Source organism: Pristiophorus japonicus, chromosome 4 (assembly GCF_044704955.1).
Source record: "Pristiophorus japonicus isolate sPriJap1 chromosome 4, sPriJap1.hap1, whole genome shotgun sequence".
Lineage (NCBI taxonomy): Eukaryota > Metazoa > Chordata > Chondrichthyes > Pristiophoridae > Pristiophorus > Pristiophorus japonicus.
Genome location: NC_091980.1, coordinates 219,772,714 through 219,787,671, shown reverse-complemented (window position 1 = coordinate 219,787,671; position 14,958 = coordinate 219,772,714). Strand labels below are relative to the sequence as shown.

At 42.8% G+C, this 14,958-nt stretch overlaps 1 protein-coding gene across 2 annotated transcripts in view; it reads right to left on the bottom strand.

Moving 5' to 3' along the window:
• The window catches only part of LOC139263286 (trafficking protein particle complex subunit 6B), a 51,436-nt gene that overhangs the window by 18,224 nt on the left and 18,254 nt on the right, over positions 1–14,958 (bottom strand). The window contains exon 4 of one of the 2 annotated variants that reach the window (XM_070879127.1): positions 10,404–10,487. The exons of the other annotated variant lie outside the window; for it this stretch is intronic. Coding sequence (XP_070735228.1) covers positions 10,404–10,487 — 84 coding nt within the window. The remainder of the gene's footprint in view (positions 1–10,403; positions 10,488–14,958) is intronic. 2 annotated transcript variants of the gene reach the window in all.

The following is a 14,958-nucleotide window of genomic DNA, read 5'->3' as shown; positions in this document are numbered from 1 at the left end:
TGATCCAGGCGGTCGATAAAATCCGCCCAATCTCTCCAGAATTCCAATAGTGCCCATTGTACATCTTAAGGTTTTTAAGTTACCTGGTCACCAAGTGTAATGAATGTAATGACTCAAAAGACTGGTTACTGTAAACTGCCTCAAGTGTAAACCTGATCCAACTTTATTCGCGCCCGAAGTAACCCGCGTGACATGGTACTCACGCTTATATACCAGTGACGGACCTCTGACAGTGGCGCCCCCTGGTGTCCCCAAATAAATACATAATATTCTATACCCCAATACTGCACACAAGACTCCAAGGTGAGGTGTTATTAAGCTGTTATATAGAAGCTCATTAATACCTCTTGTAATAAAACCTAAAATTTCATTAGCTTTTTTATGCCCCTATTAACCTGAACCACCAAATCCTTCTGCTCTTCCACAGCATCAAACATCCTTCCATTCAGAGTATAATTACTGCTGTGGAGTCTCATCGCCGAGAGCATGCAGAAATCAAGCGCAGGCAGCGCAAAGAGCGTGTGGCAGACCTGTCCCACACACCCTTTCCCTCAATGACTCTGTCCCACCTGTGACAGGGATGGTGGTTCTCGTATTGAACTGTTCAGCCACCCAAGGACTCATTTTGAGAGTGGAAGCAAGTCTTCCTCGATTCCGAGGGACTGCCTATGATGATGAATTACTGCTGTAATTTATTTTCATCCAAAATGTATCAATGCACACTTACCTACACTGAATCCCTGCTGCTTTTTAACCCATTCCTCTGATTTATAAATATATCTTTGCAGCTTCTTCTCATCATTAATTATATCTCCTATTTTGGCATAATCTGTAGACACCACTCCCTCTAGGCATATATCGAAATCATTGATATGCACAATGAACAGAACTACTCAAAAGAAACTTTCCTTAATACCTACTCTCTGCTTCCTCCCTTCTAACCAATTCTTAATGCAGTTTGCTATCCTGAACCCAATTCCTCTCAAAATGCAGACTTTATGGGTATGGTTCAGTAGGTGCCGGCAGCCCTACAATACCTCTCAATTACCACTCTTCATTTATGAGCCTAAATAATGAATATTGATAAGCTATTCGACTGTGGAGGGCAACAGAACAAGCCTAATTATGTTGTCACCTGGCAGGCACAAAGGCATACTTTCCAGCAGGGGTAATTGGCTACTGATCAGCAATGGGTACCCCAGAATTTTTCATCTAGCCCAGGGACATCAAGGCCAACTGTTCTACTCCAACTGGCCTGGCTGAGGTCAGCTAAAATCAGCACAGATCAAAGATTCAGCACAAAGACCTTCCAATCTATATGGCTGTGTCATGGATATCAGCAAATAGTTCACTTTTAAAACTCACTTTTATTCTCTTAAATCCTCAAAGCCGATAACTACAAAATGCACATGCACCATTCCTTACCCATCAGTACAGCAGATGGTCTGGTGGAAGTCAACTCTCTACTATGGCTGGTCCACACATAGAAAATACATAGAAAATAGGTGCAGGAGTAGGCCATTCGACACATCTAGGGAATATAGCCAGGTTAATGTATTTCTCTTCCCTTCCCATTCAGAGCAAGGTGCTTCATCACCATCCAGCTGTCCATCTATGGCAGGCGTGCTGATAGCTGCAGAAAATTCCCCAACTGAGGAATGTCAGTCAAGACTGGGATTCAAGTAAGGGATTTTTAAATAAGCCATTTGTAACTAAAAGTCAAATAACTAAAGGGGACCCTCACCCAGACACATAACTCAGTTTCATTACTTTAGAAAAGTATAAAAGTAAATTAAAGGATATTGGGTTGAGTTATAACAGTAGCTCTGTAAAATATCAGTTATAGTAGTGGTAATTGTATATCAAGTTATATTAAAATAATTTTTGTACTTTGGGTCTGCAAAAGGGGCAAGCTGGGAATAATCAGTGTCTGCTGGTTAAAAAGTCACCTTTTCACACCATTGGTTTATGCTCATGATCCTGATGTGTATTGCCAAACTTAGATGTGTTATGGAGAGGTGCCCAGCAGAGATCAGTCAACTCCACAGAGAGGAAAAGATCATAAGGAGTCATCCATGGATGGATCTTTTGCACTTCCTCACAACTGATTTTACAGCAACATCCCGAAATGGGTTTAAAAAAAAAAAAAAGAACTTGCATTTATATAGCATCCTTCACAACTTCAGGGCATCCCAAAGCACTTCACAGCCAATTAAGTATTTTGAGCTGTAGTTACTGTTGTAATGTAGGGAAACATAGCTGCCAATGTGTGCACAGTAAAATCCTACAAACAAGGGAGAGATAAATGAACAGATATTTTGTTTTTTAATTATGTTAGTTGAGGGATGAATATTGGCCAGGACACCAAAAGAACACCCCTGCTCTTCTTTGAATAGTGCCATGGGATCTATTATGGATGCGCTTATTTGTACTGCAAAAATGACTAACATGCTCTACCCTTTGTCCATGATTGGTCCCCTTGGAGGATAAGCCACACCCTGAAGTTTCACAGGAATGTGTAACTGGAATCGCCTATCCCAAGGTCTCACTGACTTTGAAAATTGTAACTCGATCCACTTTGACTTCCTGAAGCGACAGAAGACAGAGCTCCCCAGAAAACAGCAAGGACCAGCCAAAGTGCCTTACCCCAGTCCAAGTACATCCCTCCCCCAGCCAAGGTCCCGTACTCCAGCGCAGGTACATTCCTCCCCCAGCCAAAGTGCCTTACCCCAGTCCAAGTGCATCCTTCCCCACCACACCATAGATGGGGCAGGCATTGTGTATGGATTATTAAAAGGTTTATTGGGTACGAAGTGAATAGTGACAGTGTTGTGACTTCTTGATATCATCCACTCCAATGATGTCCCTTGTAGGGGGTTGGAAGAACTGGCCGGGGGAGGAGAGAAAGAGTCAGGGCTGGGGCCCAAGTGGGCAAAGCAGGCCAGGACCTGAGGTCCTGCTTCTCGGCACCACGTGGAGGGAATGAATTCGGGGTCGGGAAGAGGGGGGGGGGGGGGGGTGGTGGCGCAGAGCTTGACAGGCGCACGTCTGTCAAAAAAAGTGCAGTAAAAAGTTACATTAATCTATTATATCCAACTGAGAGGTGGATTTGACAAATCTGTTGGAGTTTTTTGAAGATGTAACTCGTGCGATGGATAAGGGGGTACCAGTGCATGTAGTGTATTTGGATTTTCAAAAAGCATTCAATAGGTGTCACACAAGAGTTTATTGCACAAAATTAGGACTCATGAGATTAGGGATTGGTTAATGGGCAGAAAACAGAATAGGAATAAACAAGACTTTCAGGTTGGCAGGCTGTAATTAGCAGGGTGCCACAAGGATCAGTTCTTGGGTCTCAGTTATTTATAATCTATATCAATGACTTAGATCAAGTGACTGAGTGCAACGTATCCAAATTTGCTGATGATACAAAGTTAGGTGGGAAAGTAAGCAATGAGGAGAGCACAAAGAGGCTGCAGAGTAATGTACAGACAGGTTGATTGAGTGGACAAGAACATGACAAATGGAATACAATGTGGGGAAATGTGACATTATCCACTTTGGTAGGGAGAAAAAAAGCAGAATTTTTTTGAATGGAGACTGGGAAATGTTTGCATTCAGAGAGAAGTGGGTGTCCTGGTACAGGAACACAGAAAGTTAACATGGAGGTACAGCAAGCAATTAAGAAAGCAAATGATATACTCTAATCTTTTTGTAACAAGATCTAACATAAGAGTAAAGAAGTCTTACTACAATTATACAAGGCATTGGTAAGGCCACACCTGGAGTACTGTGTACAGTTCTAGTCTCCTTATCAAAGGACAGACATACATGTTGAATCTCCCTTATCCGGAACCCTCGGGACCTGGCCTGTTCTGGATAAGGGATTTTTCCAGACGAGGAGTGGTCACTTTAAATTGGATAGTACAGGTACCGAGCAAGGGGATATCGAGGCTGGCTGGCCTGGGGCTGGGAATGCGGCAGAGATCATGGCGGGGGGCGGTGGATCACAGGGTCAGGGTCAGGCCAACGATTCCGGGAGTCGACAGCGAGGAAGGACTTCAATTTGTTCATGTCGGAGTTCTGTGCATGCGCCACCCAGTGGCCAGGAATGGTTCTCGACGAGGGGTGGTTCCGGATAAGGGAGGTTCAACATGTACTTGCCTTAGAATGAGTGCAACGAAGGTTCACTAGACTTATTCCTGGGATGAGGGAACTGCCCTATGTGGAGAGATTGAGTAGAAGTGCAGGAAAGTGGAGTTGAGGTAGTAAATCAGCCATGATCTTGTTGAATGGCAGACCAGGCTTGAAGGGCCAAATGGCTTACTCCAGCTCCTATTTCTTATGTTCTATGAGAATGTGGACGGGGCCTCAGTTTAACGTCTCATCAGAAAGACAGTACTGCAACAGAACAATATTCTCCCAGTACTGCACTGAAGTGTCTGCCGAGATTATCTGCTCATGTCGCTGAAGCAGAGCTTTAACCCATGACCTTCTGGCTCAGAGAGAGAGTGCTGCCACTGAGCCAAGGGAGAGAGAAATTATGAGTTATCCTGAAACAAAACAAAAATGCATGCAAATTTGCTGAAGGCTCCTCATTAATGCCTTGAATTACTGAAGTGACACTTTAGGTTGCATACAGTGTTTCCTCCATGCACAATGAACTGACAGACTGACAAAAGCAATTACTCACATTTGAGAAAAACCAGTATAACACTTAATGTACTTCTAGAGAATTAAAACCCCCAAAAGTGATTGCAATTACAATTGCAAGCACAGAAAATTTGTTTATATTCTAAAGTACTCCAAAATCTAGGGTAGAGATTCTGCTTTGGGCACAATCGACAATCCGGCGCAAAAGTGCACTAGTTTTCTGAATTTAAATTTTTGCTCAAGTTTCCGCTCAAACTCATTTGCATAAAATAAACCAGCGCAATTGGGCAGAGTTTTACAACACTTATTTTTTTAAATTTTGCATTTAAAAATATTCAATATATTTATGATAACCTAGTACAGTTTTATTAATACAACTAAAAATGGGTCTATCATTTTTATTCAGTGTCTAGTCCACCACCTTGTGAGTAACCAGATTTTAAACAATTGAAAATTATTTTTTTTTTTTTAAACTATACAGAATCATTTACTAGTTTCATTGGTGTAATGGAGTCAGTTTCTCAATAAATTAAAACTTTAAAAAAAAAAGGTGGTTAGGGGGTCAGTGAGCTTAATTTTAAAGGCCTGCAAACAGGCACAATTTGTGGAAGCTTGGGATGGTGATTCATTCAACCTGCGGAATGGCCAATTCTGTGGGTGGGGCCAGGTAGTGCAAAAGATCCCAGAAACTCAATTTGCCCTGGACGTAATTTGCGCTTGAAATTCCTTATCTTTTGTACTGGTTTAGTCGAATTTGGGCGCATTACACTGGAAACAGCAGAACCCAGTGGAAACTCCACCCCATGCGGTGGTTTACGGTTGGCAAACCATTCATTTTAATATTTCAAATTTATTGGTGAAAATCCTGCATTTCCAATACGCAGACAAATCCAGTACACCAAAGTTGGAAAGACGGCAGAAAATCTTTAATATCTGTTTAGACGCCAGATAAAGTTGTTTTAAATTAGGTATGTAGTAGGCGGGCAAACAGCAAGTCCTCCTTATATTTTAAGCAGGATGTTCTGGTTATGAAACCGATACAAAAGATAATATTTAACAAAGATATCTGAACAAAATAGCTGCTACTACTGGCAAAATATTTATTTTAAAGACAAATTAATGTTACAAATAACATGGTCAGATTAAATATCTAGATGGTCCAATACAGAAGAATTTGCTCTTGGGACTTCTTAGTTATATCATTCAATAAGTCATTGTTGGAAGAACATGAATGTGGAGCAAGAGATGGAGATAGAGACCATTAATTATATCCAATTCAGTTTCTCTATTTAATCATATTGAATATTGTGTGTGAGTTTATATGAAGGGATTTGGTACATTTGTAACATTAATTTCTATAAACTTTCTGGTCATCTTTTGCATTTCTGGGGACTCTAACGACTTCTGGGTATCCCTTGGTGCCACATTTGATTTGTGTGTTTTAAAACAAAACTTCAAATGATTAAAGCACATACCCTCTCAAGGCAATCTGATTGGGATGCAGATTAAAATGTGTAGGTGTACACAGCTTTAAATCCAAGTATGGTATTTAATTAGTCTATCAGCACGCTGCTCACATCAAATCATAGTGAACTGGTTTTCAATATCACTTTTAACCCAGAGTACTAATTTCATTCCAACCTTGGCTTTAACCTGAAGCAGGAAGAGAATGCAGAATTGTGTGTGTGTGTGTGTTTTTTTTTTTTAAATAGTACACATGAAATCTAATAAACAAAAAGAAGAAATTTTAAAGAGCATTTGGGATTAAATGGATCTCCATCATGTGAGCAAAAGTATCAGAATTAGCCAAAGGCCATGGCCAGTTAAATAAAATGTCAGAAGAAACGATATTATATTTAACACAATGTATTACTCTATTGCTGAGGCACCTTGTGTATAATCTGGTGTGTCTCTACCATTACACGGTTTAATTGCTGTGTCTTCCTGAAGTGGAGGCCAGAAGAAACCAGCATGAAATTACTGATCTTTTTTCCCTTCTCAATTTTTTTTTTAAATAAAGAAGTGTGGCATAGCAATTTGCATAGCTAACAGAAATGACACCCTGGGGCCAAAATTGCACCGTGTTAGTTTGGGGCGGTCATTTTGCCGAATTTGATTTTTTTTTTTGCACCGCCGCAAAAAGTGCCAGCCCCATCGCTGACACCTCACAACGTCCCTCCCCTCCTGTTAAAGGGGAGGACTGCTGCGAATTCTGCAGCCTCTTAAGTGGCACGGAGCATAGGGGGCAATTTCAGCCCCCCTAAAGTGTTGCAGATGGACCTAGAATCAGAAAAGAAAAACTTGTTCAAAATGTACACTATTCAGCTTAATAAATACAAATAGGCTTATAATATATTTGTTTGTATTCATCAGAGGAATACTGATAAACCCAGAATATTATTTCAAAAGCCAGGAGAAGAACATAAATTTGAATTATTAAAAAGCAATTTAAAAACAGATATCAGGAACAATTTATTTACTCAAAATGATAAATGCTTAGTCTCGGCACAGTCCTCTTTAAAATAATGAGATTGGGCTCCGATGATGTAATTCGGGCCTAATCTGCCATTTTAACCCGAGACTTGAGCGGGGGAGCAGTGGTGGCTTCACGGCAAGGCAAAACATGCTGGGAACAGCAGCCAAGGCCAGAAGAGGCCCAGCAAGATAGGTTTTTTTTTAAAGTTGCCATGTGGGCCAAGAGTAGCAGGGGTGCTCCTCTCATTCCCACAGAAAAATATTTGGGCTCATTTGCCCGGGGCTTCCTCCCCCCTCTTCCGATTGGGATTCCCCTCCTGCCCCAGGCTTCCTTCCCTGCCCCCCCCCCCCACTGGGATTCCCCTCCTACAGTACTTGCCTTGTGCTGGGGACCATACCAGAATCCCCAGCGGCAGCCTCTGCTGCCCGATTTTAAGACTGGGCAGCCAACTCCCCAGACACTTTGGTCTACAAGTTGGCAAGCCGTATGCCAACGACTGTTATTTAGACATTTAGAGACCGCATGGATGAACTACAACAATTGTACATCCCTGTCTGGCTCAACCGTGACTATCAAGGGAAATCAGGGATAGTATTAAAGCCAAGGAAGTGGCATACAAATTGGCCAGAATAGCAGCGAACCCAGGGACTGAGAAATTTAGAACTCAGCAGAAAAGGACAAAGGGTTTGATTAGGGCAGGGAAAATAGAGTACGAGGGGAAACTTGCAGGGAACATTAAGACGGACTGCAAAAGCTTCTATGGATATGTAAAGAGAAAAAGGTTAGTAAAGACAAATGTAGGTCCCCTGCAGTCAGAATCAGGGGAAGTCATAACGGGGAACAAAGAAATGGCAGACCCATTGAACAAGTACTTTGGTTCGGTATTCACTAAGGAGGACACAAACAACCTTCCGGATATAAAAGGGGTCGGCGGGTCTAGTAAGAAGGAGGAACTGAGGGAAATCCTTATTAGTCAGGAAATTGTGTTGGGGAAATTGATGGGTGTGAAGGCCGATAAATCCCCAGGGCCTGATGGACTGCATCCCAGAGTACTTAAGGAGGTGGCCTTAGAAATAGCAGATGCTTTGACAGTCATTTTCCAACATTCCATAGACTCTGGATCAGTTCCTATGGAGTGGAGGGTAGCCAATGTAACCCCACTTTTAAAAAAAAAAGGGAGAGAGAGAAAACTTGGAACTATAGACTGGTCAGCCGGACATCGGTAGTGGGTAAAATGATGGAATCAATTATTAAGGATGTCATAGCAGCGCATTTGGAAAGAGGTGACATGATAGATCCAAGTCAACATGGATTTGTGAAAGGGAACTTGACAAATCTTCTGGAATTTTGAGAGAATGTTTCCAGTAGAGTGGACAAGGGAGAACCAGTTGATGTGGTGTATTTGGACTTTCAGAAGGCTTTCAAGAAAGTCCCACACAAGAGATTAATGTGCAAAGTTAAAGCACATGGGATTGGGGGTAGTGTGCTGACGTGGATTGAGAACTGGTTGTCAGACAGGAAGAAAAGAGTAGGAGTAAATGGGTACTTTTCAGAATGGCAGGCAGTGACTAGTGGGGTACCGCAAGGTTCTGTGCTGAGGCCCCAGCTGTTTACATTGTACATTAATGATATAGCCGAGGGGATTAAATGTAGTATCTCCAAATTTGCAGATGACACTAAGTTGGGTGGCAGTGTGAGCTGCGATGAGGATGCTATGAGGCTGCAGAGTGACTTGGATAGGTTAGGCGAGTGGGCAAATGCATGGCAGATGAAGTATAATGTGGATAAATGTGAGGTTATCCACTTTGGTGGTAAAAACAGAGAGACAGACTATTATCTGAATGGTGACAGATTAGGAAAAGGGGAGGTGCAACGAGACCTGGTTGTCATGGTACATCAGTCATTGAAGGTTGGCATGCAGATACAGCAGGCGGTTAAGAAAGCAAATGGCATATTGGCCTTCGTAGCGAGGGGATTGGAGTACAGGGGCAGGAAGGTGTTACTACAGTTGTACAGGGCTTTGGTGAGGCCACACCTGGATTATTGTGTACAGTTTTGGTCTCCTAACTTGAGAAAGGACATCCTTGCTATTGAGGGAGTGCAGCGAAGGTTCACAGGATAGCGGGACTGACATATCAAGAAAGACTGGATCAACTGGGCTTGTATTCACTGGAGTTAAGAATGAGGGGGGGTCTCATAGAAACGTTTAAAATTCTGACGGGTTTAGACAGGTTGGATGCAGGAAGAATGTTCCCAATGTTGGGGAAGTCCAGAACCAGGGGTCACAGTCTGAGGATAAGGGGTAAGCCATTTAGGACCGAGATGAGGAGAAACTTCTTCACCCAGAGAGTGGTGAACCTGTGGAATTCTCTACCACAGAAAGTTGTTGAGGCCAATTCACTAAATATATTCAAAAAGGAGTTAGATGTAGTCCTTACTACTAGGGGGGTCAAGGGGTATGGCAAGAAAGCAGGAATGGGGTACTGAAGTTGCATGTTCAGCCATGAACTCATTGAATGGTGGAGTAGGCTCGAAGGACCAAATGGCCTACTCCTGTATCTATTTTCTATGTTTCTAAAATCAGCAGAGCCTGCCTGCTGCTGCTCCACTTTGCCACTTACCATCCTGGAATTAAAATCAAGCCTATATCTAATTTCAATATCTTGTACAAGGAGATGTGCTGTGAAAATTCTCACAAATATCAACTTGCTCTGCCTAAAAGATTTTCCCTACTAAAGAGAATTTTAGGATGTTTTACAGTTTTAATATTTTCAGAGTGGTCCATGGAACCAGAGGTTTACAGCATAGAAGGTGGCCATTCATCGGTCATGTCTGTGCTGGCTTTTTTCTACAGCAATCCAAAATTAGTCCTATTGCCACAGTCTCTTTCCATTGCTCTGTATGTTCCTCTACTTTTACTATTCATCCATTTTCCCCCAAAAGGTGCAGTCATCTCTGCCATATGGCAAATTATTCCATGCTCCAACAATTCTGCATAAAGAAACCTCCTTCTATACACTCTCTTAAATGAATGTTTTAAACTGACTAATCTTCGTCATCGACTCCTGAACCCAAGAAAATAATTTCCCCCGATTCACTCACCTACAACTCTTCATAATTTTTAAAACTTGTTACACGTCCAACTGATTGAGCCCAGATTCAAACTTTTATGCTGCTCGATTAACTACATTATTATATAGTATTACTCTTTCCAGATTATCAACTTGTGTCTCTATAGATCCATTTACTTACTCAAGATAACCAAAATATATACCTTGGGTGCATGTTCCAAGTATTGTTTCCCTGCAGACATCTGAGTCAAAAGGCGGAACTTGTTGTCTTGGAGCACATAAATACCCTGTAAAGTTAATGTGAAGACAGCTGCTCAACATGTTAAATGGATAATGGTAAGTCACTCGATAGGCATATTTCAGTCTCATGTTACTTTCACATCAAACTCCAGGACTGATTAAACTAGGCTGACTCTCCAGTATAGTACTGAAGAGTGCTGCACTTCCAGAAGTGCCATCCTTTTGATGAGACATTGAACCGAGACCCTGTCTTCCTATTCCTATAATTCAGATAGATACAACAAATTCCACTGGCACTATTCAAAGGAAAGCAGGGAGTTCTCAGTGTCCTAGGCAACATTTTCCTTCGATCACCAAAAAAAAATTAATTGGTCAGTCACCTTATTGTTTGTGATGTCAATGAACTCAGTGCAGGTATATATTGTTCGTGTGATCTAGCCGACTATTTTGGCTACATAATATTTACTGCATTTCAATGCAATTCATTAAAGCAGAGACATTTGAGAGACGTGATAAGGTACCATTTAAATACAAGTCTTTCCTCTTAAACAAATTTACAAAAAGGGCACACATTTTAGATTAATACACAGAACTATCCAGCTAAAAACATGCAACACATTTCTCACTTTGGTTTCATTGTGGAAAGTGGCTTTGATAGCAACAAAGTTCAATTTGGTCCTCATCAGTTTTTAACCAAGGCTTCAACATTTAGATTCACTGGGATTCAAATTAGAGAGGAGTTCTTTATTTTTTTTTAAAACTCCAATTAAAAAGCTAGAAGTACAAGAATAGCTGCACTATTAATATATGGCAGATCGGTGGGGGGGAATAAATTGATTATATTAAATTCTTACATTTGCATGCACTTCCCTTCACCTTCCCCCCCTTTTTAAATTCCTGTATCCACATTTATAACAGAAAATGCTGAGATTAATTTATCATGTTGTAATGACACCATCAGTAGAAGAACAGCACTGCCATCACTAGCAAGGTGTAAATACAACATGCAAAATTTACATAGGCAGTTTCCTGTAAAAATATGGACAAATTCCACTGTAACTTATCTGACTGTAGCCAGAGCATCTCCAGCAATAGCTTCTTTTCCTGTCCCTACACTGTTACCTTCAGAGTCCCCCAAGGGTCTATCTTTGGCCCTCCTCTTCCTCCTTGGCCCCATCCTCTTCCTCATCTGCATGGTGTCCCTTGGCGACAAAATCCACAGATAAGGGCCTCGATTTCGCCAACCTCAGCGAGTCCGAGGCGGCCGAGGTAGGTGGTGGTTTGCGACCCCATTCCTGGCTCCATCCCGCTCTGTGAAAAGAATTTGACCTTGATGGGGCTGGTTAAGCCAGCACTGCGAGGTTCCCAGCCAATTAAAAAGGAAGTGGACTGATGAGGTCATTTGATGATGCGTCATCAGCCAGTTTCCTTAAAGGGACCATTTCCACATTCATTTTGACAGCTGTGCTGTCAGTGTTCTGCAGCATTAAGGTGCTGCAAACATTGTACACTGCTTGTCAAAGGTGCACGGCTGCACACAGGCTCTCTTCCCTTCCAATGGGCAGAAGAGACCTCCCCAGGAGACCAACACAGCCTGGTTGCACATTACACAGGAGGGCACAAGCAGGGGTGTCATCAGGAGGACCAGGCTGCAATGGCGCAAACCTTTCAATGATCTCAATAGATCACGAAACGTTACTGCAAAGCCACACTCAACCTCATCCTGCTGTGCCTCATCACATCCCCATCACTTTGCCTTCCCTACCCTACTCCTGCACAGCCTTACTCACACCAACTTGCCTTACACCCCCTCTTTCTCTCTGTCCCTCTCTCTACATTATCACATCCCCATCTCACTAGCCACCCCTCACACTCGCCCTCATCCTTCTCCAATCATGCCAACTAACAACGCACAAGGATAGGCACTTGGGTCTTTTAGCCAATGTTTATGTAAAGTTTGTTAGTGTGTTGTCAAACATTGAAATCTTTATTTTCAAAACTTTGCCTTCATAGACAGATTTGTGTGCGCCTTTGGAGGTGGCTTAATGAGTTGTAGTGAATGGTGAGACATAACGATACACCCCCCCATCCCCCCGCCCCCCACCCTGCAACGGTGATGTGTGAAAGGAATGGCTTGGGCATTACAGGGATGCTTTATGGTGCTGGTATGAGATGGTGCCAACCTGGCGCATCATGTGGCAGCCAGAGTGTACAGCGTCAAGTGAAGCAAATCTGGTCATAGTGAGGCCATCCCTGGCAGCAATGTAGTCAGGTGTTGATCCCCTGTGCATGTGCAGCATCAGGTGATTGCGGAGAAGGTTGGTGTTGTTGTTGGTGCTGTTGGTGTGCCTAGTGCTGGGGCTGATTGTGGTGGGATTCTGAGGACCAAGTTGAGATTTTTTTTTCCCCCAATGGTACCGATGCTGATGGAACGGATGGCAGCTGAAGTTGATATGACAGAAGTGATCGGTCAATGGTGAGATCAGTTGTTCCAAGGAGGGGACAGTGGATAGAGAGTTTACTCCAAACACTTCCTATCTGCATAAATCTCAAAGTGGTCTTCCAAATCCTTAACACTCAAGCTTCTAAGATTGGAAAGTGAACAGCTGTGAAATTTTGCAGCAGTCAACTATTCAGAGGAATGGAGAGCAATTGAAACCCTGACCAACTTACCTGATGTGATCCCCGAGCCCCGAAAACCTTGTGAAAAAGCTGGAAAATGGTCAAATGCTGCTTAAATTCCTTTTAATAAGCTTTTAACTATGTCAATTGGCTCCCTGCTGCTTGGTGTCATGTTTGTAAAACGTAGGCAGACCCAGCACTTGGGAAACTGACATGGAGGCAGATTGTCAATCTTTTAGATTTCGACAGCGGACCCGCCTTCAAACCCACCCTTTGAGCGCCGGTAAAATTCCGGCCAAGGAGTCAGCTGACAACACCCAGTTCTGCCTCTCCACCACCTCAGCTGAACCTTCCACTGCCTCCAAGCTGTCAGACACATGCCACAGATTCCATCCCCCTCACTTTCTTGACTGAACCAGCACAAACACTGCCTACTTCCACCCCAACATCAGCCTATAGAAACATAGAAATTAGGTGCAGGAGTAGGCCTTTCGGCCTTCGAGCCTGCACCGCCATTTGATAAGATCATGGCTGATCATTCAACCTCAGTACCTCTTTCCTGCTTTCTCTCCATACCCCTTGATCCCTTTGGCTGCAAGGGCCATATCCAACTCCCTTTTGAATATATCTAACGAACTGGCCTCAACAACTGTCTGTGGTCGAGAATTCCACACGTTAACCACTGAGTGAAGAAGTTTCTCCTCATCTCGGTCCTAAATGGCTTACCCCTTATTCCTAGACTGTGACCCTGGTTCTGGAACTCCCCAGCAACGGGAACATTCTTCCTGCCTCTAACCTGTCCAATCCCGTCAGAATTTTATATGTTTCTATGAGATCCCCTCTTATTCTTCTAAACTCCAGTGAATACAAGCCCAGTTGATCCAGTCTCTCCTCATATCTGCTGCTGAAACCCTCATCCATGCCTTTGTCACCTCCAGACTCCCAAGTGCGGTCATCAATTTTAGTATGTTATTACAAAGTGTATGTTTTTAACATTTCCATGTCAAGCTAACAATAGTCTCTGCATTTAAACAAGACAAAAAGAAAATCTTTATAAATAGCAATTCTTCAACTATAATTTCTCAAGTGCAATGAAGTTATACTGACTGTGTACATAGGTTTGAGTTTTATTCTATTTATAAATTCTATACAAGCCAGTTGATAATAAAGGATGAAACTGAGTACTGAGTACTGAGTGTGTGAGCAATGAGCAAGTGTGACCTTAGCTCCTTTAATAAGACTCCAGAGTGCAGGAACCTCATGGGTGGCCTGCTTATATACAGTGCTCCCAAAGGATGCTGGGATCCCTTGGCATTCCAACAGGTAGGACCTCTGGTGGTAGTGTGATACAGGTTGCAAGGGGTTAAATACATAACATCACTCCCCATAAAGTTAATAGTACACTTGTTAACAAGGTGAGACGATCTGGGGCTTTTCACTCTCTTGTCGATCGCCTTGGTACATATGCGGGTGTGAGTGAGTTGCTTAGTTCTTCACTGGGCTGTTGGGCTGCTAGCCTTGCCAGGCTGCTGGGGATGGCAAGTTCGGCTTCGTGGTCAACCATGATGTCGGTTGCCACTTGTGTGTGTGTTGGAGGGTCAATATTGGTGGTGTCTTCTTCGGGTTATTCGTAGCTGTTGGTGAACTGCAATTTGATTTGGTCCAAATGTTTTCTGCACGTTAGTCCATTGGCCAATTTGACCTGAAACACCCTACTCCCCTCTTTGGCTATGACCATGCCAGCGAGCCATTTAGGACCATGTCCATAATTGAGCACAAAGTCCTTGACCTCAATATCACGTGACAAATTTGCGCAGTCATGGTACATACTTTGTTGATGCTGCCTGCTCTCCACGGAATCATGGAGAATAGGGTGGACGAGAGAGAGCCTTATTT